At 41.6% G+C, this 24,824-nt stretch overlaps 1 protein-coding gene across 1 annotated transcript in view; it reads right to left on the bottom strand.

Moving 5' to 3' along the window:
• Positions 1–3,546: 3,546 nt before the first annotated feature.
• The window catches only part of MFSD2B (MFSD2 lysolipid transporter B, sphingolipid), a 37,891-nt gene continuing 16,613 nt past the window's right edge, over positions 3,547–24,824 (bottom strand). The window contains exons 6-14 of the mRNA XM_085056978.1: positions 23,173–23,330; positions 20,239–20,329; positions 20,023–20,144; positions 17,637–17,720; positions 16,241–16,321; positions 10,932–11,041; positions 9,252–9,395; positions 7,227–7,403; positions 3,547–6,239 (exon numbers count right to left, since the gene is read on the bottom strand). Of these exons, the coding sequence (XP_084913104.1) occupies positions 6,182–6,239; positions 7,227–7,403; positions 9,252–9,395; positions 10,932–11,041; positions 16,241–16,321; positions 17,637–17,720; positions 20,023–20,144; positions 20,239–20,329; positions 23,173–23,330 (1,025 nt within the window). The 3' untranslated portion in view covers positions 3,547–6,181. The remainder of the gene's footprint in view (positions 6,240–7,226; positions 7,404–9,251; positions 9,396–10,931; positions 11,042–16,240; positions 16,322–17,636; positions 17,721–20,022; positions 20,145–20,238; positions 20,330–23,172; positions 23,331–24,824) is intronic.

Raw genomic sequence — 24,824 nt, 5'->3', positions numbered from 1 at the left:
TGGAGGCAAGATCCTTTTCCCCTCCTGTATCTGCCCATAACACCTCTCTGCCTCCATCTCTATGGATCTGGGGAAGTGGTTTTCATGTGTCTGACCATCTGTGGTGAGAACATCCAATTAAAGTCTGACAGAAGAAAATGTTCTGTGAGCTTTTGTAGTGAGAGAGAGAGAAAATGCGAAGGGGAAATTTAGAAAAAGTTTATGTAAGCACAAGTTTACGTAATGTGGATTGCAGCACTGAAGAAAAGACTAATCCAAGATTGCTCCCCATAAAATCACAGCATTATAACATTAAGCAGTTTATCAGGCTTTCACAGTGGCACTTACTGTGTGAGAAGGCATCAAGCAGCTAGATTATAGAATTGGAGCTGCTGTCTCAGGACTAAGATAATCTCTTTTTTTTATTGCCTGTTTGGAAATTTAGCCACTGTCAAAAGAAATCTCTCCACAAAAATACAATATTAAAGATACAAAACTAGCAAAAGCTGCAAGAGCACTCAGCATTGGATGGTGAAACTACAAGTTACAGCTTTTGATGAACAGGGAAAGAGGAAAACAGGTGAAATAATTTGGCAATTGTGGGCTCAGTCTTTTACATAACAATCATCTGTTCTCAGTTATTGTCACTGTTTAATCAGAAGGTGGACCTTGATTACAGCTGTCCTTAGCAGAAAGTCACTGAGTCCAGAGCCTCAGCACTGGGTGTGGGTTCAAAGCAGGCTGGATGCTGGGGATGGTCCATGTTTCTTCACAGCTGCCTGAAAGTCCTTTTCCGTGCCTGTTCCTGGTTCCAATGTCCCACTAATCTGCAGGAGGAGAGGGTTAGGGCTGGGTGCTCTTGGCTCTGCAGAACACCTTGAATTGCTCATGCCTCAAATGCTACTTCTATAATTTTGTTATGCAGCCATGTATGAAAATAAGCTGCTTATTTTGGAGTTATACCTATTTGCGTTAGATTGACAAAAGACAGTGTCTCCTACCAGAGGTGTGCTCAGTCTCAGGTTGTACCAAAGAGATCTGTGGGTTCCTCCAGCTCCCTAGGTGAGGACATCACTGTGTGAGGTAACTGGGGCAGACACAGCAAGAGCAAGACACCCACTAAAAGCTGTTAGTGGTTTGGTCAACAGATTACACTGGTTCTTCATGGTGTGCGCTGGGCATGTGGACAAATAAAGCATTTAAAATACAATCTCAGAAGAATAAAATCCTTGCAATAAGAGACTTGCTTATTTCATGGAATCATGGAGTGGAGTGGGTTGGAAGGGACCTTAAAAATCATCTCATTCCATCCCTCCTGCCATGGGAAGGAACACCTCCCACTAGACCAGCTTGTCCCATGGTAATTCCTCATGGGCTGCAGCCAGGTTGAACAGAAACTTCTCACCCTGTGTACACTTCTAACATCATCAAGGAAACAAGTCCGAGTTGGCTTTAGGTAGGCAAAAACATGCTTTAGGTAAAACACATGAAATTCCATGATGGAGAAGACTAAGACGCAAAGGAAATCCTTTCCTGAATGTAGATGATTTCAGTACATCAGCACAGACAGGCTGGCAGAGGATGGGTGCTGGGCCTCCAAAGTGGAGCTTCACTGGTGAAGCTGAGAAAATGCCCATCAATTCCATGAGACCTGAGCAGCCCTTCCTCACCATCTGTGACAGAGCACAGCAAAAATGAGGAGAGACAGCTGAAGGGTGTAGCTGAAATCCATAGTCTCATCTAAGATCATTTGGGATAAGAAATAGTTCAGGAAATAAGGTTTATTTCTGCTTCCACAGTTCCAGAGCAAACACACCTGTTTCCCTAGCATCCAGCAGCACTGCTGCTCTCCAGCTGAGGTTAGAGGCTGCTGCTCTGTAATGTCTCTAAAGTGGTACTGAGGACCCAACCCCTCTGAAAAGCACCACAGCTTAAGGACCATTATCCCTCTCTTCGTGTCTCAGGTGCAGCATAGCAAAAAGTTTCCTCCTCTCCCTCTGGGACAGACAGATGATGCTGCTTCATCTTTTCAATGAAGCTTCTCAGTTAGCATCTGGTTTGTGCAGCAGGTTTGGTGCTATGTGAAGTGAAAGCCATCTGATTTCATACTTTAAGCCTACAGCACAAACACGTTCTTGTAACCATAATACTCAGCACTGTTGCTGAGTATCTGAACTGTGGAGTTGCAGAAAGTTAAAAAAAAATTGGTGAAATTGCATGAAAACAAAACTCTCTCTTGCACCCACCAGTAGTATGATTCCATCTGAGCTTCCTGTTAATCAGTCTAGAAGTTTTTTTAGAGGAAAGGCTATTGTAACACTTTGAGACTATTTTTACATAACTGTAGTATGAAATTTTTATGAGGTATATGACTGACCACTAAACTGCTGTAGTGTATTGCTATAGTCTGCATGGAATTTTGAGCTAACCTGCCCTCTCTTCCTCATCTTAGAGCTGGACAACAGATACCAGGCCTGAAAGGACCTGAGTTTCCCTTGGGGAGACTCTTCCTCTCAAGAAGATTGATTTAATTTTTTGTTTTCTGTCTACAGCCCAGAAAAGCAAGCAGAGAAGGAAATGATCAAGTGATACCTGGAACCAAACTTTGAACCCAAAAGCTGTTTGCTTTAAAATATTTTCCACCTCAACTACTTTGCTTGGAATGCTGAAGGTGCATAAAGATGAGAGGATGCAGCAGGGATTGAATCGGGCAGTGATTCTTGTAAGGTGCAGAAGTGACTTAAGGAATTAGTACTCAAATCTCCAGAGCCCTTCCTGAAAACCCAGTGACCTGACACAGAAGGTCCCAGCCTCCAGGGACTCCCCAGGGACAGATGTCTAAGGTGGTGTCCACCTGTTAAAGTGGGGGACTCGAGACAAGGGATGTAATCCCACTAAGCCGAGGCTGGTCAGCGAGCTCAGGACAGGCAGCTGACAGCGAGGCAGGAGGGCAGCATGGAGGCACAGCTGGTGGCCAAAGCAACCCTCTCCAGCAGTGCCTGGGGGGAACAGCAGCTCGGATATGGGGTTTGGATATGGGCTATGGGGTTACCTGATCACCAGCAGGAACTCACAGGGAGGTGGTGTAACCTCGGAAAGTTTCAGCATTGTTGTTAGGCAGGAATTACAAGGGGGTGAAACTGGAAGGGAAGACGGTTGATGGTTAAGCTTGACGACCTTAAAGGTTTTTTCCAACCATAGTGATTCCATGATTTTGTGACTGGTGAGCAGCTCAGCTACTGACTGCCAGTAACCAGCCCAGTGTGGAAGATTTAGGCTATCCTTACTATACTTCAGCAAGGACAAGGAATTGGACATGGTTTGCCTTACAGAGCACTGCCCAGTGGCATGTTAACTCTGTTATCCTTCTCTTTTCCTCCCCTATTTGTGTAAATCCAATTGTTGGAATTTCCTGTGTGCAGGTGGGGAAGTGCTGTCCATTAGGCACCCTACTGATTTAATCCAATCTCCCATATTCTTACTACTGTATTTGGATACTATGTGAAGGAGAACCCCTGGGAATTGAACCCAGCCCCTGTTACTGCCCATCAGCAGGAAGGCAAGAGGTTTACATTAGATTAGCATTTAATCTGAATGGTTGTCAACATAAGAATTTGCTTCTTTCAGTCACATGTTCTGAACATGTATAAGGCATAAACATTTAAAACTGACAAGGAGGCAAACAAATCTCATTCATTTTACTGCACCAACACTGAGCCCTAAAAAAAGAGTTACAAAACCAATCTTATCCTGCACTTTATCTTCCATTCTTTTGATTTACAAAAATACATTCATTTTCCCAACAAAATTTTGAATAAAATAATGAGATTTTCAAAATATAAAAATAGTCTGCTTCATTTCATCTCCAGAAGCTTTCTATTTTCTTTTGGCAGTTCCCATTGCTGGTATCATATGTAAAGTGAGAACTGAGTACATCTTAGTGAGATAAAGATCACATTGTCTCTCCAGAGAAGAAGAAAACAGTTTACAATCTACCAAGTTTACCTTCCAAGAGTCTGAGTTCTGTTTGGTTGTTATGCAATTTTAGAGACAACTGCACAACTGATCTAGAAATAATATTTTAAGCCACATTCAAATGACTCAACTCAACCCCAGCCAGCAGTTTCTGCGGCCCTTTTATTGCTGGGCTAAGTATTCAGTTTATATAAACTGACATGGACCCACTGCCTTGTAGCTACAGATTCATAGCAGGTGAAAACATAACACATTAAAGAACATTAACAGCCTTTATTGAGGCTTCTGGTTATTTTTAAACATGACCATTCAGAAATACACAAATATTACAGAATAAATCGAATGCCCAAAATTATTCTCTGTGATGTTTTGGAGTAATGTGACATTGCTACATAACTTACCTACTTCAAAGTGCAGCAAATCTGCTATTTCAAATTCCATCAGACTTAAAATTGTAAACAGGCTTATGGTTTTTATTGTTGTAAACTCATATGCCCCAGGCATACATATCTTAGTTTGTCCAAAAACTGAAACAAGAAAGAAAAACAAAAAACCCCAGCCTCAGATGGCAAGTCAACAGAAATCTTAAATGCACTTAACTCTTACCCACACACACTCAAAATATATCCTTAGAAACTCCCTCATAATTAAGCATTTTGCTGAATTAGGACAGTTCATAAGGCTTTTGACTTCAAACCTGCCTGACAAGGTTTTGGTATCAAACTGAAGAGACATTCTGTGGTTGCACTGATTTGACTTCACAGTGTCCTTCAGCAAAAGCTTTCCCAGTTTCCAGTCCCAGCACTGTGAGCCACTTCCCAGATGGCCCTGAGCAAATTACTACTTCTTCCAGATGCTCTCAAACAGCACCAAGCCTGTCCTCCAAAGGCACTTGTGGCAGAGCAAAAAGGCACAGAGCCATATCGTGAAGGCAGTGTGATGAAATTCCTGTCTGGTCTTGCATTGTGCTCATTTTTTCAAGGTGAACAAACCTCTTGGATTCCTCTCTCTCCAGATTTACATCTTCAGAGTCCAGTCATTTGAGCTTGGAGCCAGTCTCTGGAGGTCTCTGTACCTGCACTGACTACAGAAGCCAGGAATGGACAGGTCTGAAGTTCAATGCTTCAAAAGGTACCTGAGGTTAGGTGTGTTTTTCCTTAAAAAAATATGCTCAACAGTGTAAATCTGTAGTAGACATGAGGTTGCAGTTGATGTATAATATCACATATTGATGCACAATAACATCCCTGACTGAAAAAAAATCACCATTTAAAAGGCAGGTGTAGCCTCAGTACTACAAAATAAGTGCAAGCTGAGACTAATACCCATGCCATGGTGTTTTGTGAGGCAGAGAGCCTACACCATGTCAGAAATGGGTATGGTGATTACTTAAAGGCCAAAATTTAAAGAAATTTGAATTACATAATTTTTGGAAGGGATGACTGATTTTGCATATCCTCAGCAGAGATGTTGATTTTGAGAACGTTAAGTTCTCATTCTCTGACAAAGGTCAGTTTACAGGTTTCAGAGGCAAGAAACATCAGTAATGGGAAATGTAGGGTTCTATTTCTTATAGGACCTACAAACTAAACTACCTCAAAATCCCTTTCAAAAAAATAATTTTAAAAAAATCCACAAAAAGTGTCTGCATCAGTGATTTGCTTCGTTTCAGAACAAAATTAGTCCTGACTTTATGTAGTATACTTCAGGTTCCCAAGTGCTTTCCAAACACAAGAGTGTGCAAGATATAGGTAGAGATTGTGCTCCAAGCCCACCCCAGCCTCCAAGGGTGAAATAAATTGTGAGTTAATATTTGGGTGGTGCATCATGAATTGGACTCAATGACCCTTATGAGTCTCTCCAATTCAGAACATTCAAAAATTCTTATGGTCACATTTACACTTTTTTTTCTCCTTGACCTACAAATGTGTAAAATCTCCCATGCAATAAGGTCACAGCTTCCCATTAATCATTGAAAAACAAACAAAAAAACCCCCAAGCCTTCAATAGCTTGCATTTCTGAACATCTGTAATGTCTTTTTCAGCACAGTGCATGGAGTTAGGGGTATATTTGCACTATGGTGTCCTCTCTTGATTTCTGACTATGTCAGAATCATTCTTTTTCCTTTTTGATAAAATGGGAGCAGAGAGATGACCTGGGAAACTCTCACAGAGTTTGTTGGTGGGATGTGAGTCTGTATTTGGAGAGCCACTGGGTTGAGGGCTTTCAGACAGAGGTGTCCTTTTTGTGGCTGTCCAGGTTCTCTGGGCTTTGATGGCTTCTCCTGTTAAAAGCAGAACAAATGATGTATAAACACACTTCTGGCTTTCACTGCTGAAAGAGCAAGATGAGTTTGGCAATCTGGAACTGCTGAGAATCTCCAGCAAGTTGTGGTTGTTCTGGACAATGACTGAAGTCCCTGAACAGAAGGACCAGTCCCATTTTAGATTGTTTACCCTGTCCCCTCCAGTCTGTCATATCTGCCAACCCCATGCACATATCTTCGATATCTTAGGGCATGAATTGGTCACAGACACACATGCTTAGGTCTTAGAATTGACCCCTTAGTATGGAAATCAATTTCCAATTCCAATAAATTTGGATAATAAAATCAAGACAGAGTTACAACCAATTTATTTTTTTTATTTCATCCATCATTCTGCTAGAACTGTCCTTATATGTGTCCTCAAGAGTTGACAGAGGTGGATGAATTTGAGCTAGACAAGATTTTCCTAGGAGAAGGAGAAATAGGGAGGAAGGGAGAGTGATAGGGTAAAAAGCGAAAGAATAGCTCAAAGCTGACCTCTTTTTTTCTCCCACAATATTTTCTGCCTACACTTCTAAATGGTTTGGATGTTTCTTGTATTACATAAACACCAAGAATGCAGTCAACAACACAATTTTCTTCTATATAAATGTAAATTGTAACTATTCACATTTTCCCCAGAAATTTAATCTATGTAGAATATTCCTCATTTCTGGCCTGAAACAGTGTGCCACAATAGTGCTTTGTGAGCCACTCCAGAAGAAAAGTAAAATAGAGCAGCTGAAATTCTGATAAATGGTCCTCTAGGCAGGTTGTTCTGCACTACAAAAAAGAGATACTGGAACATGTAATGGTTCCATTCCATTAATCTTTTGACTGAAAGCACATTGTTTTGTTTTATTGTGAGGAATATCTATATTCTTATTTTAAAATAATAATTTTCCCAGTATGATTAAGAGCTGCTGTGGTGGTGTTGCTGCTGTTTCACTGCCAGTCCAAACCTACCTTAACTCCTCAAGGGCAAGCTTTGTTTCTTTCCGACTTTCTTCAGTGATTGGGTAGAAAAGGAGTATAAATAAACCTAAAAGGATGAGGACAGCAGGGACTGCTCCAATGAGGAGTTTCAGAGTGAGGATCACATCATCTGACTGTCTGCATATCCCTGGCTTGTATCCAGTAAACCTAAACAGATGGAAACAAGTGGTGTGTGTATGTCCAAGCTAAGAGGCAGTTGTTCACCTGAAGGCTTCCTTCTCTCCCCCAACATTTTTCAAGACTTTTCTCCCATTTTCCCTACATGTCTCTTTTTCCCTTCTCCCCACTACATTTCAAATCATGTTTTTCAAACTTCATTTTTGCACTCAACTTCAGATAACTGCATTACTTCCGTATTTTATTGTTATTATACATAACATTAAAGTTAATTATTGCTGTTGAAATCGGTCAAATTACTTGCATACTTTTAAAGAAAGGATTGTGGAATTCCACATAAGGAAATAAACTGATGCCCAGGAAGTTCCATCTGAACATGATGCAGAACTTCTTTCCTGTGCAGTGACCAAGCACTGGAACAAATTGCCCAGAGAGGGTGTGGAGTCTCCCTCACTGGAGATATTCCAGAACCACCTGGACACAGTCCTGTGCCCTGTGCTCTGGGATGACCCTGCTTGAGCAAGGAAAGCTGGAACCAGATGATCCACTGTGGTACCTTCCAGCCCTACCCATTCTGTGATTCCGTGATTCCGTGGTTCTGTGAAATTGATCTGTTATGTGTTTCCTATTAATATTCTGCAAAGTATTCAAGCTCTGCTTTAAAAGCATGCAAGTAATTTGACCAATTTCAACAGCAATAATTAACTTTAATTTAAACACACACTTAAGCACTCGTCTCAAGATAGACAAATTTACTCAAGTGCTCAGAGTTAGGTACACACTCACACTTCATTGATTCAGGGCTTCCATGCAGCCCCACAACTGCTGATATACTCAAATTCCTATTCCCAATTTGTGGAATGAGTTTTTTCCTCTGAACACCCACCTAATGAAAGCTACAGCTCATTTGGCATCACTATGTCTTCTGTGTTCTCCCACAAACATCTGCCTTGGCAAATTGCTGGGACCCAACTGGAATGCAATTGAAAAGGGGCTAACTGGGGAACAGCAAATTGTTTGAGGGTTTTAGCAATAAGCTGCTAAAATTCCTAAGCCCAAAATGTTCAGCCAAGCATTGCCTGTTATTTAGCAATTTCAGCTCAAGGCTCTGAAGCACAACATTCTGGTTAGCAAAACCTAATCCGGAGCCAAGGGCTAGATAGTGTTTCAGACAAGTTCCCTTCCAAGGGTTTATTGTGTGCTGTAGCAGGGACAGGAACAAGCCCTTTCTGCCAGGTCTTGCACAAAGGCAGGGCAGAGGATGCCTGGCCCCTTTCTCAACCTGTCTAGTCACAACAGACAAGACAAAGTGGAAAGAGACCATAAAGCATCTCCTGAAGCGACACGGTCCACATGATAGGCAGAGCTGTGAGAAAGGTTGCTCCTGACCCTAATCAGTACCCAGTTCCCTAAACCCATGCAGGAATAAGTGATCCTTTTATGCTGAACAGGCCACTGGCACCCATGAAAGCACTCAAATCCATGTAAAGACTTACAAGCTCATAGACATAGTTCAGTCCAGGAGCAACAGGGAATGCACAAAGCAGCTGCATCACCTGTGGGGGACCTTCATCTGCCGCACTTTCATGTTTAGTTCTTTATTTATATAAACCACTAAAACTTACATAAGCAATTGAAAACAGGAAAATCTAAAGGGAAGTCAGGTTTTTCTGAACTGAAACATGTCAGGGCTGGTAACTTGATGCTCAGTGGTCTGGCCTAGATGGCAACAATCCTGTCTTTAGTGGTCAGCCATCTGGAGCTGCTGGCACTTTCAGGCTCAGGGCATAAAGGCAATTAACTCCACAGGGCAAAGGTGTAGTAACTTCAGAATGCTTTCAGAGTAGATCCACTAAGTGGAAACACAGTGTTACTTACTCCAGTCCTGCTGCAGAAATTCCTAAGCCAATTCCTGCTGACATCTTGGTAAAAAAAACATAAGAGGAATAGAAAATGGTTTCCTGTCCTTTTCCATGGGGATTCTGCAGGCGAAAGTTATCAACAACATCAGGCAGCATTGACCTAGAAGTGAGCAAGATAAAAGAGAAACTCAAGCCAAAATTTCTTTTCAAAGTCCAAACTTAATGAAATAGACCACAGCCCTCCTCCATGTTTAAGCTGATTGATGTAGTCATGCACATGAAAGAATCCACTTCAAAAAGTTCTACTGCTGTAGAGGAGGGCAAAAAGACATGTAAGAAAAGCACAGCCACATATTACAATGTAGAAAACCACTGAAGAACCATCAATCACTTAAGAGGTGACCAAATTTCCCAGTCTGCCTGTCATTCCAATCAGAAGTTGTGATATTAAAAAAAAAGAACAACCAAAAAACCCCATGTTTCTTAAGATTTCAAGATTTCTCACAATTTCTGAATTTCAGAGTAGTTTCACTCTGAAATAACTCTTTTGACAAGGTAACAACATTCTGTTGTTACCAATGAAGCCTATTCTCTCTCTACTTCAAACAGACTGAATTTGGTAATGGGGAACTAAAATGGAAGCTACTCAAATGTCAATTGTGAATTGCCATTTTATTTCCAATATATGTAATCACTTACTGTTGAGAAAAAAAGGGCTTCTCACCCTCTATGCAGAAAAGCTTATGTAGTCTGACAACTTATTTCAAACTGTGCATTCTGCAATCTCTTGGAGTTTTCAGGGCATTATACAAACAAGTTATGAAAAACAGTGCTCTCAGCAATAGTCTTGCTTTCTGGTTAATTTGACCTGAATAATAATTATTTAATCTGAAGGGGAAATGTCTCACCATGCTCATCCTTGAGTTGTTTTTCCCCACTTAATTTCAGTCCTCAGGTGCAAAGGACCTTGAATTCTTGGTTTCTTTTAATCGTAACATTGTGTTATTTGATCTATAACAGATGACTGCTCAAGCAGGGATACACAGAATCCTGGAATGGTTTTGGGTTAGAAGGGACCTTAAAAATCATCTCATTCCAACTCCTTGCCATGGGCAGGGACATCTTCCCCTAGACCAGGTTACTTCAAGCCCCATCCAGCCTGACCTTGAACACTTCCAGGAATGGGGCATTCACAACTCCTCTGGGCAACCTCTGCCACAGCCTCACCACCCTCACAGTAAAGAAGTTCTTTCCAAAACCTAACCTAAATCTATAATCTTTCAGTTTAAAGCCATTACCCCTTGTCCTATAACTACATGCTCTTTTAAAAGTAAGATTAGACATAGTCTGCCTTATGTGTCCTCTGCTACATTGATTGCTCAGCATTAATTGATTTGCCTAACTTCATAATTCCTGAAGCAACGTTATCACAAGTTCTATAGATACTTAGATTATTAATTTACATACTCTTATGTACAAAGAACAGCTACAGTTACAGTAGATGTAATCTGTTAACAACAGGGCAACTGAGGCTGCATCATTGCAAATAGCATCTATTATAAAAGCAGAAAAAGATTATTGGAAAAAGTGACTCTTGCCATATTCTGCCTCTTTCAGAGGCAAATTCTGTGCAGTAGTACATACATGTAGTGCAGAAATACATTAATTCCCCACCTCAAATACAAAATTCTCCTACCATGGCAACAGAAGAGATGCTGCAATGCTCAGACCAGAGATGAAGGCCACGAAGTAAGCCAGGATCAGGTTTGGAATGGTCACTAGCATGACTGCAAAAGGAATCATCCACTGAGGAAGAAAAGCATTACATCTAAGTTACAGCATGCACTGCTCAATGCTATACAGATCGTTCCCTTCAAAATACAAAACGATGTTACAGAACAGTTCACACACAGCAATGTCTCACACTTCAGTATTTTAGTGAAATAGCATTTCCAAAGAGCCCTGAGCCAATCTGTACTTAACTATCCAGAATAATTGGAGAAAAGTAGGACAAGTGATACTAGCATTGTCTCTGTTAGCAGTATTAGAGCTACAACTGAACTAGTACATTAAACAGATCCAAGAGCCTATTAACCAGTCTCTGCCCATGCCACATTCATACTCCTAAACATTCATGGTCTCCAAAGACCTATGGCCATATAAATACTTTTTGTGAAGAGCACTAAAGTGGGTTGATTCCCAAACTGTGCCCAGACAGAACCATAGAATGGTTTAGGTTGGGACGGACCTCTAAAGATCATCTCCTTCCAGCCCCTCTGCCATGGCCAGGGACATCTTCCACTAGACCAGGTTGCTCCAAGCCCCATCCAACCCAGCCTCAAACATTTCCAGAGACAAAGCATGCACAGCTTCTCTGGCAAGCTGTGCCAGTGTCTCACCACCCCCACAGTAAAGAATTTCTTCCTAGTATCTAATCTTCATTTTCCCTCTGCCAGGTTAAAGCCATTCCCCCTTGTCCTATCACTCCATGCACCTGTAAAAAGTCCCTCTCCAGCTCTCTTGTAGCCCCTTTAGGCACTGGAAGGGGCTCTAAGGTCTTCCTGGAGCCTTCCCTTCACCAGGCTGAAAAAGCTGAACTCTCTCAGCCTGTCTTCATAGGAGAGGTGCTCCAACCCTCTGATCATTTTTGTGGTCCTCCTTTGGACTCACTCCAGTAGGTCCATGTCCTTCTGAAGCTGTGGGCTCCAGAGCTGGGTGCAGCAGGGCAGGAGGAGTCTCACAAGAGCGGAGCAGAGGGGCAGAATCACCTCCCTCACCTGCTGCCCACACTGCTTTTGAAGTGTTTGGTTTCATAGGCTGCAAGCACACATTACTGGGTCATCTCGAGTGTTTTGTGAACCAACACCCCCATTTCTTTCCCCTCAGGGCTGCTCTCAGTCCATTCACTGCCCAGATTGTTTTTGTGCATAGGATTGCCCTGATGCAGATGCAGGATCTTGCATTTGGCCTTATTGAACTTCATGAGGTTCCCACAGTTCCACCTCTCCAGCCTGTCCAGGTCCCTCAGGATGGCATCCCTTCCCTCCAGTGTGTCACTGTCACCAGCTCAGAGTCACCAGCAAACCTGCTGAGGGTGCCTCAGTCCCACTGTCCCTGTCACTGACAAAGATATCAAACAGTGCCAGTCCCAATACAGACCCCTGGGGATGACATTCCTCACCTGGACACTGAGCCATTCACCCCAACTCTTTGGGTGTGACCATCCAGCCAATTCTTTATCCACTGAGTGGTCCATCCACCAAATGCATGCCTCTCCAGGTTACAGACATGGATGTCATGCAGGATAGTGACAAATACTTTGCACAAGTTCAGGTAGTTATTGTCAGTTGCTCTTCCCTTACCCATGAACACTGATAATTCTTCGGAGATTGCTAATCAGCTTGGGCAAAGATTTTTCTGCCAGTTGAATAACTGAGATGACCAAATGTCAGTGTCAATTCTAGGCCAGTGGAACTATTTAATTTACTATTAGAGACAATGCCTTGGAACATCCTTACACTGCTTTTCAAGGGGAATGGCAAGGCTTCAGTGGTCCTTTTAAACTGTAAATACAGCATTTCACGGATTGCCTTCAGTCTTGACTGAAGAAGAATTTGCTTTCATTTCCAGTCACCACTTTAAAGCCATACAGTACTCAGCAATAACTAAACCCAAAAGTCAGAGTGGTTTACTCCACTCCACACAGCCGGATCCACTCATGACATGGCATGACAAGTCACTGGGATTACCCTCAAAACCAAATTAATTTGGGATGCTCAGGATTTGTTTGCTGGCAGTAGTCATAGTCACTGGATTTCTTCAACTTCAACTTGAAGCAATGGGCTTACAGGATTGAAAAGCCACTATTTTAAATGCTGATTGAATGCCTACTGCCCAGCTGTCCTATACCCATCACATGCTCCATCTCCCATGCCTGTGAAGCACAGGCACAGCAGCACATGTAGAATCCAGAACCAGGGGCTTATCTACAGGGCTTTTTAATGATGGGGGATTAGTTTAACATTAAGTGTTTCAATCCTCTATACGTGCAGCTTGGGAGCTGAGGGAATGAGAAGAGCTTTCACAGAGAGTGATTCCCCTAAGCACTGCTATTTACAGTTCTGTATGATAAGTGATTCTGGGAGTCCTGGAGCCTAATCCATTATGCTTATGTTTTAAATTCATTTCCCATCTAAAGCATTTGCTCCCAAACTAAGGAGGCAGAAAATAACCTTTCCTGACTGCAAGTTCCCAGCACAGGCAGATAATCCTTGCATTAGCCCAGTGTCGTGGCAAAATCGTTATTTCACCACAAGAGAGCACTCCAGCAACACAAGATTTTATGTTGTCTATAAGCAATTTTATGACTGCCTTATACTCCACATGGGGCACCCACTCAGAAACCAAAGCACTTAAAATTCTAGATCGATAATAATAATAATCATTGTAACTGTAATTTCCTAGAGGAAGAGAAGCAGGGCCGGCAGGACTGAGGTTACAATGCCCTAAAGTCTCTCACATGCAGTGGCAGCACAGTCATGGGGCAGTGCTCCCACTGAAATAAACAGCTAATGCAGCTCCTTCTTTCTTACTTGTAAAGCAAATATTCTGTTATTGGCATCTGCTCCCTCGTCACAGGGCTGCTGCCCTCTGAGTTATGAACAATACCCTGTAGTTATCCCATGCCTTCCATCCATCCCCTGACAGCACTTTAGAAGGTGACCCTGCTGGGATGCTGAAGGTGGTCCTGGTCTGTGCAGCAGCACATTATGAAGGGCAAAGCAGGAAGAGATGCAGTGGAAATAGGATGGGAGAGTGGAAATGGGGTTGCAGAGCCACTACTCATCCCAAGGCATGTCTCCACACTGCACAGTGTTCATGGATGGCAAACAAACAATTGCATATCTGTGAGGTGGTGTTTTTATTTTTACTAAAATAAAATAAAATCCAAAAGATATTATTGGCTAGAATGGAAGCCAGAGTTCTGGGAGAGGGCCAACTTCTGTTTTTAGACACCTTGCCAAAACCATGAACCAAGAAGGTGCCACACTTCCTAAAATTTCTCATGACAACTTCACCTCCAGTCACCAGCTGAGACTTAGTGAGTGTAAGTTCAGTGCTTGCCCCGTGAGGGCAGAGCAGACACCTGAATGAGTGCAGCACGTGGAAGCTAAAGGAAATAAACAGAAGAGAATAATTTCTAGCCTGTGCACCAACCTGGTCATGGGAAGAATGCTATCAAGGATCTTGCTTGGGTATTACTCCATAATTCCTTGAAATCTAGGCTTTAAACTTCTAGGAACTTTAGATGCTTGGTCAGTAACAACTGCTGGCCACCTCTTGTGGAGGAATGAGTAAAAAGGGAGAAATACCAGTGGAAGAAAGCCAAGATTCCAATTGCTTATCTACCCACCCTTCTTTCTATCCTCACTGAGGGATCTCTTAACACAGAATCACCTTAACAAGAAAAATTAGTCTGGAGCAGTGGGACTTTTTTTTCAGGAAACTGGATTTCAAATCACGTGTTCACTCTGAAAGCTGAGGTTTTAGAGAAAAAAAAAAGTATTTTCCTTCCCTTCCAGCAGAACATTCCCCAATGACAAACTTAGGAGCCTTAAATTATGTGCTTTTATTTCACAGTGGGAGAGTACAGATTAGCTGTACAGATCACACAAGGTGGTAGGATGGGAAGCTCCTGTGATGCATTGTCAGACACAAAATCCATCACTGAGCACACACTGAGTCCCTTGAGAAATGTCTACAAGGTGAAACAGAGAGGTGGCTTCTTTTCAATCCATCCCCCACTTAGACCATAACAGTCAAGCAACTCAACTGTAAAATTAAGTTAAACCATGTTTACAGAGGTGCTGACAGCCTTTCCAGTCATGTAAAACTAAATTTATAGAGCCAAGCTGGTTGAAGAAAGCATTTTTTGTGGCCAAGTAGACAGAGGAGGAGATTTCCTAAGGAGGAAATCTGCATTCCCAGGTCTAGTCAATGGTCCAATAGTGCTTTTGGCAAATCTCTTTTCTCAAGTGGTAAAAAGAAATAAGGATGGGGCTTGGATTCCAGATGCCTACTTCAAAACACATAACAATTCAGCATATTTGGAACTTGGGTTTTAAAGTTACTTCTGATTCTTTGGAAGTCATTCCAACACAGCTTTTAATTCCAAAAATTATAACTGTTCAATTCTATTCAATAACTGTCACCAGACCTAAATTTTTCAGCTTTGTTCAGATTTTGACATATAGCTTTGGGCTGGATTTTTCAAGTCCTCCTGCTTTGTTGTGCACAAGGCAATTTTTCTTTCCTCTTTCATAAGTAATTGAAGGTAAACAGGGGGAAAATGGGGAGGAACAGGACTATACAATAACTCACCAAGGATGATGACAGAAAATTGCTGCTGTCTGCACTAAGTAAGGGACTTAAAATAATCCATCAGTGACAAGGGCAGGCTCACTGAGCTGGCTTTGCAGAGCTGTGTCAGAGTTAAACTGGGCTTCTTTTCTCAGGTAGGTCACCTTTTTCTTTACTTCACTAATAGCTGTCCCCCTGTATTCAGAGGGATGTGGGTGCTCCTGGAGGGGGATGTGTAACAGAGTTTTGTTTCCTTCCATGGGACTGAATTACCAATGCAGACACCTCAGCACCACATACGCAGACAAAACAAGAGTTGTACAACAGATAACTTATCAATGTGAGGCAGCTCAGATCTGAATTTATAAAACTGAGGCTCACTTCTGAGAGCAGTCAAATGAGAGTTTGTGCAGATTCTTAAATAAACTGGGACCTCCCTCCAGCATCAATCAATTTCTCAAAAGTTTCCCTTGGAAACTTGGAACCTGTCTGAAATTTGGTATAACGATTTAAAACAAACTCTGAAACAGAGCAAATTTCACATAGATTGAGGTTATAAGCACTTGAAAGAGCTCCTGAAATGGCTCCAGTTGTCAAATGAAATGAGCACAAGCAGATTTTTTTTTTCTCAGAGGATTTGCTTACCGAAATCCCACATGCTGCACACTTCTTGCCAAATCTCTGCAGAAACTTCTGCCAGAAGGGAACACTCACAGCTGCTGATACCTACAAGGGACAAAAACCCAAATCTGTACTGTTCATACTGCCACTGTCTTATGCAGCTGTAGAGCTTACAGACATCTTTTTGTCCAGTACATAAAGGCCTGAAAGGAAGGTGAGCATGCAGAATCCTGTTTCTCCTCATCCTTTGAGTGACTTTTTAAAATTCATGATTAAGCTATCCATGAGAGGGTTTCCCACAGTCAAATATTAGAAGACAGCATCTTAAAATTTCCTTTTCCAATGTGATCCACAGCAGTTAAAGCTGTGCTCAGTCATTAAAGTTCAAACACATTGCAAATAGTCACACTTTGTGCTAATGTCTGTTGCTGCATTGTTTGAACCTTTTGCTGCATTGTTTGAACCTGAGAAATGATAAGTGAATTTAGCTCTACCCCATGGCTCAGGAAGAAAGCTGAAGTGCAAGATAAACTTATCCTAAGATATACTTAGGGTATATATTCCATACCATGTGTCCTTCTTAAGAACAATCTGTAAGAAAAATAGTTGTTTGCAGTCGACATTACTGTTTCATATACTGAAAAACTCACCAAGCAACACAGCACCAATGCACTGAAGTACTGCCACCAAAGGCAATCTTACATTTGACCTTTAATTAAATGTCATCTAATTGTTACAGTTATATTTCAGTCTTTACTTACTTAACTCCACTGTCTCTTATCTGTCTTCTTGGTGCCTATCACTTGCAGAGCCTTAAGACACCCAACATGTTGGAGATGCTCTCCAACATTTTGGTTTTAATGGTTTCAGAAAAGACATGTCTTATAATGTGGGAAAGGGAAAGTATCACCTAAGCAAGCAGAATTCTACCTCTGCATGTCAAGAAAAAAGATTCTGTAAAAGGGTGTTCTTATCACATGGCCAATTGCTCTAGAGAGGAATCTTCATGTTTCTGGATATTTTAAATATTATATTTTAAATATTCATCCTTGCAAGCTGCCAGAAGAGTCGTGTGTATGAATATGCAAATTAAAGTTGTTTAATTTTCAGCACATAAGATTAGGGAAAGTGAAAAAGCAGGTAAAATTCTAGACATCCTTTCTAGAAGCAGATTTTGCCCCTTATAGGAGCAGAAAATTGCTTACAGGTAAAAACAACCAGGAATTAATTAAAAGCTCCAAACCACTATTTTTTTTATAAGTGCTGTAGGGAGCACCAGCTGTATTTCAAACAGACAATGCAAAAGATAGTGAACCTTCCTAACAGCTCTGCTGAGACATAAAATTCTACTTGTCTTCTGTTATTTTGTGCCAAAGCCCAGTGAGAACCAGGTAACATTTGGGAGAGAAGTGCAACTCACCAAGATGGTCACCACCAAATACTGGAAGTGATTGCGGAGGCCAGCAGCGTGAGTGCAGAACAGGACAAAGTTGCCCTGCTCCAGCTGTTGAATTGAAGACAGTTGGTGACCACCAAAAGAGAGAGGAAAATTTAAAAAAGACAAAAATTACATCACACTCCATATTAGTTAAATATAGCTGGTGACTGATGTGCTATATGTAGGAAGTCTCATTCTTTCCTTGTTTGCAATGATTTAAAGAAGCAACAACTATCCCGTTATCACTGGAACAACATGCAAATAACACTGGGGCAAGCAACAGGGAAACCACACCTAATAGTGCATAAAAGTGACCAATACAGAAATGGCCCTATGAAAGGATTCTGTCTCAAGGCTTTATTACCTATGTACCAGTTGCCTTGTGTTGTCACAGCTGCAGGCTACTGCAAGAAACTGCCCTTTCTTTTCCACAGCAAGGCCATAAATCTTTCTCCAGAAGCTCTGACTCCAAAACAAGTAACTTTTCAGCTGCAATAACACTCCTGCCAGCTTCCTGCGGTAAAGCAGCTGGTTTTGCCTGCAACCTCAGCTATGGAGTGTAGCTTTGGGTCAGATATCTCCCTAAGTCTGAATCCTCACCAGATGGGAGGATCTAACTGCACTGTGTTATGACAGGTGAAGCCACCACCGTGCTTCTGCAGAACACGGGGGGATTCTGAACACCAGAACATGACTGAAGACCAGCTCCAGCAATTCTGCAGAAATTGAGTGACAGAGGAGGATTTAATACTCCTGCCACAGCAGCATGATCAATTCTTGCTCCTTTGTGTGCTTGTAGATTACCAGTGGCCAATCATCTGGAAATTAGGATATCCAAAAAGTTGTATCCCATCTCCATTGCCACCAAAGCCTTCCCTAGTTTGTGCCACTGTTTATGCTGCCTTGATTTTAGACATAGGATATCACACTCTGGAATTATGGCCAACACATCTTTACCTGCCCATTTCTTTTGCCAATCAGCAATCCACTCTCTAAGTTCCACAAAATCAGTGTCCCTCCCTCAAACAATGGCAGCGAGGGTTGCTTACGCTGTCTGAGCTGAAGTAACACAGCTTCCAGCTGCTGCCTCCCCTCACACCTTCCCTTCAGCCTGCACAAACAGAAAAATAAAGAGATACAGACTGACAGAAGATCTTTTCCTCTTCTGGTGTTGTCAGCAAGTAGTTGGCTGCCAGCAACCAGATGTGCTCTATATCACTGCTCCCTGAGTGGATGCTGGAAGGATGAGGACAATAAGGGACCTTTCATCTTTCATCTTTCATCTTCTCCCTGTCTCTGCAGTTGCTCACAGTACCACCAGCTCCCAGAGGTGGGCAGAAATAACTTCTCATATTGTTTCTCACCCTTGGGTATTCCAGCTAGGACTAACAGAGGCTGTGTCCAAATCTGGGCCATCAAAAATGTTCAGTGCTTCTCTGGCTTTTAAGCAGCCCCTCCAAGGAACTTACTAATTCACCAGGACTGCTGATGAGCACAGCACTGCTCTCTTACATGTCATACTCTTGCCTTCTGTCCCAATACTCACTTGATCAATGGCTCACGTGACTAAGAGTCTGTTGGCAAAAATGTGAAAATTATTTGCTTTTCAAAATAAAGCAAATTTTAACTGATGTCTACAAATTCACATCAAAACAACATATTTACTGAGTTGAACAAAGCTAAAAAATCAAGCTTGAAAAGCCTGCTGTACTTATGAGGAGTGAGGGTTTCTTACTGAGTGGCTTTTCTACAGCTCCTCTCTCTGGCAGGATGCACTGCATTTTTTGTGAGAGCCACATGCAATTGCAGATCCTCGTTTGAAAATGAGCTCTACCTAACTCTGACACAGGTGAGACCTCCTGCCTCTGAATGTCTTCTCACTCTGACCTAATGTCTTACATCACAAAAGACTACACAAGACCCAGTTCAGCCACTATCTGAGAACAGCCACCTATGCAAAGGAAAGGGGCAATGGTTTAAAGCAAGACACACATAGACAGGAACAGAGAGAAGAGAAAAAACATTCTCTAAGCAACTGAAACCACAGGAGACTGTGGATGGATAACACAGAATGACCCAGTCTGGGTCACTAGGACTAGTTCTTCACCTTTTACAGAAAAAAGAACAGGAAAAAAAGTCTTTAAATGGTCAGGAGTTTGGCTTTGCTTCTCCTTTTTAAAAGCCATCTCCAGCCACACAGGACCCCAGGCACCAAAAGAGGACTCTGGTTCCCTACTGATTTACAGGGGAAGGCAACACCCCCTAGATCACCCCTCCAGTCACCAGCCAAAGGTTATTAGCATTTCAGACTCTCCCATGCTGGGAGTGGAATGAGGCCAACACACAGACTTGGAGGGTCTGATGTTACCTGAACTGCTGTCGAGATGAGAAGGAATGAAGCTGTAAGCTTCACATATGGACCATGCTTCATGGTGAGTGCAAGTCCCTTACAAAAAGGAATTGCTCTGTCTGAATTTAAGGCATATGGATCTAAGAGAAACGGAATACATAAAATAAAAATATTTTCAATAAATGAATGTGAAATAGCTATTATTAAATCGAGGCATATTTAAATAAAACTTACCATCCCTTTCCTTTACTCCAAGAAAAAGAACGACAATTCCAAGAAGATATATGCTTGCTATGACCCCTGCTGCAATCATGTAAACTTTTGCCTTTGAGAAGAAAAAAAGAACATTTGAAATTGTGACAGAATGACAAGTCGTTATAAAAATTTCAGTCTCTTTTTGGTGAGTCACCTGCAAATGAAGAAATGCCCATCTGCATACAGCCAACTGCCTGTCTGCCACCTCTCTGAAAAATGTTCATTTCTGCAGTTCATTTATAAACCACACCTGCCTTAGGATAAATTCAGGACACATAAGTATATACTTCTTGGAAAAAAAGGAAAAAAAAAGAGGCAATGAACAAAAGGGTTACTTGTGTTGGCAACCTGAATGTTTTAAAAATTTGCTTATGTTGAGACTTCTGACAGACATACATAGCCACCTAATCAAAACCATGCATCATGCACAGAGGGATTCTGATTTTCAGTAAATCCAGTTGATCTAGCTACACAGACTGCAATCTGGAACTTCATAGTGGGTGGGAGGGTCCTCAGCACTGATGTAAACATAATTACTGCAGTTTCTGCATTTATACATTATGATAATAATGCTAATAATTAATTTTAGCAATCATACTTACATGCCAATGTTTTGAGAATATGGTAGCTTGCATGCTGGTTTCCCCAGTTACTTAGTGAAATATTCAAACAAATTCTGAAATCTTTGCTTCCTTTTAGCCAGGGGAGCAAAGCATATCTCCCACACCATCAGATCACATTTATTGTTTCTAACTCTGATTATACTGACTTTGGATTAAATCTTGAAAAATATTTTACTTTAGTATGATGTAATAATTTACTTTATACTGTGTTAGCCAAGATAAAGTAAATGCTGGTTATAGAGCTTTATGGCACAATGATTATTTGATAGGAAAATTGATTTGCAAATTATTGGTTGTATATTGTAGATGAAATGATTACAAATCTAAGAAGAAGTTGGTAAATAAACATGCAATTACAAGAATATATGTCCAAATATAAAGTCACTTACTATAGGTGCAAAGGTATTCAGATGAACCATGTAAGAATAGGCAATTTTAAAGAAAAAAATTATTGTTAAGATATTTACATTTCAGAAAATAACGTGGCAAAATAAAGGAGCACAGGACTATCTTTTATGTCGGATAAAGGTTTGAGGGGTTTTTTATATCACAGCTATAAATTAAGTCACAGAGCACTTTCACACATTGGTCATGGCTTGCACAGGCTACAGAGTGGAGATACCTGAATTAACTTAAATAAGGCAATTTCAGCCTGAAATGCAGCCCAGCCAGAAGATAAGGGGCTGAAAAAAGAAGGATACTAATGGGACTCCTTTATGGTTTTTTATCCTTTATGTTTTTTTATATTTTATGTTTTGTTTTAATGCATTCGTTAATTTGCTTGAAGCATTTGAACTAATGCTTTCATAGGCCATCATAAAGTGTAACTCGAGCTTAAACTACCAAGGATACTCATGGTAGGCCAAATATTATTCCATAACTGTGAGCAAAACCTGTCAGTCCATCTACAACTCTATCAATACCCATGCTTGGCTTCCAGTAATAAAGATCCATTCATAAGCTTTTAGTAACAACTTCAGGAAAGCTTAAAAATAACCATTTCTTCCACTTCCTTTTTTTAAAAATAATGACCAAAATAATATCAGTCATTTAATAAGTCCTTTTTAGAACAAGCTGTCCTTTTGAGCTGTTAAGAATTAGTCCTTGTGACAAAAAGGGTCAGGGTCATACTCCTGAAGGGCATTAAAAAAAGTCAAGATTTGCCCTCTTCTAAATATTTCCTGATGGAGGTACTTCAAGTTCATAATAATCCAGTCTTGCCTCAATAAATAATCTGCCCCTGCTAATTGCCTGTTACCAAACATTTACTTTCAACAGTGCTCTGTATCTTCACAAAAGTACAGATTCCAAATAGGACTTAAGATTTTTGGTCACAAAATTGCCATTAATCTGTACAGGAGATCTCCAGTGGTAACTCCTGTGGAAATCAGTGTTGCTGAACTGAAAGACCCTGCTATAGCCACCATTTTTTCACAGAATCATAGAATGGGTTGGCTTTGATGGGACTTTCAAAGACCATCTCGTTCCAACCCCCTTGCCATGGGCAGGGACACCTTCCACTATCCCAGGCTCCTCCAAGCCCTGTCCAACCTGCCCTTGAACACTTCCAGGGATCCAGGGGCAGCCACAGCTTCTTCTCTGCCAGTACCTTGTTACTCTCATTATGAAAAGAAAAATCTTCCTAATATCTAATCTAAATCTACCCTCTTTCAGTTTAAAATCATTCCCCTTTGTCCTGTCACTACAAGCCTTGGTTGAAAGTTTCTTCCATCTTTCTTAAAAGCCCCCTTTTTGTACTGAAAGGCTGCAATAAAGTCTGCCTGGAGGCTTCTCTCCTTGAGGCTGAACAAACCCAACTCTCTCAGCCTCTACTCACAGGAGAGGTGCTCCAACCTTCTGACCATTGGTATGACCCTCCTCTGGCTCTGCCCTAACAGGTCCATGTCTTCCATGCTCTGGGGGACCCCAAACTGGATGGAGTATTTCTGGATGGGTCGACTGTGCTTCTCTTACTAAGCTTCTATAAAAACTGTAAATCAGCCCCTAGTGAAAACAAAGCATGGCCATGTCCCTCCCAGCTACTTTACAGGTTTGGCACTTCCTGCAAAGCTCCTCAGAGAAATTCTGTGTCACACTGAGGAGAGGTTGCAAAGACAGCAGATGGGAAGCATTGTTTGCAACAAGGTCATTGCCTCAGCTCCAGCATTACCGATTTCAAGGAAGTTGTGCTCGTGCTCATCCAGCTGGATATGATGTGGTATTAGAGAAACATCCCACCCTTCTATGTATTTTTATTTATAGATTTCAGTGTGTTCCCATAGACACTTACTTGATGAGACAGGAGATCTGCAGGGTCTGGAATGCTGGGAGTGTCAGTGGTGTTTGCTGAGGAATTTGCAGTGCAGTGGGGAGAGACATGAGCACTGGCCACAATCTGCCCCTGAAGTGAAGCTCCAATCAAGGTCCCGAGCACTTCCATGGTCATTCCTAAATAAAAGAAGCATAAATGTGCACTAAGGATGAGAATCTTGCTCATCTGTCTCACTGAAGAAAAACATCATCAAACCACTTCCTTTTACAGGAACGAGCAATATCAAGAACAGCAAAACTGAAAGGTCAATAATAGAACAGTTCCAAAGAAAAAGAGTGTTGTCATCTATTTTCTGATCAGCTTTGAGAAGAAGCATCCATGAAAAGAGCCTTTCCCATACAAGCTGCATGAGAGATGCTGAATGCTGAGATTAAGAGCCACAAAGGGATAATGTGGAGACCTTTCATCTCAAGAGTGGAACTACGTGTTAAATGCCATCTTTTCCAAAGCAGGACTTGGAGTCATGACATCAGACTGTTCCTCTGAAACTTGATAGCAACTTGTGAAACACTCATCTAATCAGACCTCTGAGTCCTCCAGCTGTAAAATAAATTGATACTTGTCGCTGTTGAGCACCTAGCAGAGTAAGGAAGTCAGTTCTCAGTGGCAAGAAGGAGAAGGCCTTTATTGTTTTGATTTCATCATATATATAGAGTTTTCAAAAGTCACCCAGATTGGTCAGTCAAAAACCTCCCCCTAGGCCTGATTGGCCAGGTCTGCACCGTCCAAGTCTTGGGACACTGTTTTTAATAACATCCAAACCTTATCTTTATTTATAAAACACAAAAGGATTTCTCATGGGAAAGACCTGTGCTAGCCACCGATACTTACCTCAGGTTTATGGAAATAGTACAGCTACAAAGGTCTTGGAAACAGCAGGTGCTGTTCTCAGTTGCCCAAGGCCAGAGTCAGGCAGAACTCTCTCCCTCAGCCTCAGAGAACAATTCAGATCACTAACTCTCACCAGAAAACGGGGTCATCTAAAAAGCCAACCTAAGTCTCCACTTAGGAAAGGAAAAATCTAACCATGGGCATCATCTCATGAAGTCAATCAACAACCTGACTAGGTGTTGCAGCTCTGTCAAGGTGAATGGTGAGAAATTTGGGTTCTAGACCCTCCTCACCCTGAGTGATTTCAAGCCTACCATGCCTGTCTCCCTCCAATGTGGCCATACTCAGCATCCCCGTGGCCAGGACGTAAACTGAATTCCTGTCTTAGCTGCAGAGACTCTCTACACATTTTGCATAAAGACACACAGGGCTGAATGCATGAACAGATTAGGAAATGGGACCAAACCTCCCCATTTATAAAGGAATGGATTTCTCATTGACCCACACTTCAGGATTTTTTCTATTTTTTCTCTCTCAGTGGCTCCCAAGATCCCATGTTCCTTTCTCAGAAGCACATGTGCTGCAGTGAATTAGCACACATGGGGTATTCTGAAGGGCTCTTTCCATAGCAGGTTGTGTCCTGGGGGTTATCATACTCTATCCAGGTAGTGACAGGCATTTCAAAAGCTCCTAGGTTCATGCTTGTTCAAGTTTCCTGATCTATAACAGCCTTCCTAGGTGACCTCAGACACTTGACTTTTTGTATGTCCCTGTAAAGG

The sequence above is a fragment of the Lichenostomus cassidix genome, chromosome 3 (genome assembly GCF_008360975.1).
Source record: "Lichenostomus cassidix isolate B80296 chromosome 3, HeHo_3.0, whole genome shotgun sequence".
Taxonomy (NCBI): domain Eukaryota; kingdom Metazoa; phylum Chordata; class Aves; order Passeriformes; family Meliphagidae; genus Lichenostomus; species Lichenostomus cassidix.
The sequence above is the reverse complement of the archived record's forward strand: the minus strand, read 5'-3'. Positions and strand labels throughout refer to the sequence as shown.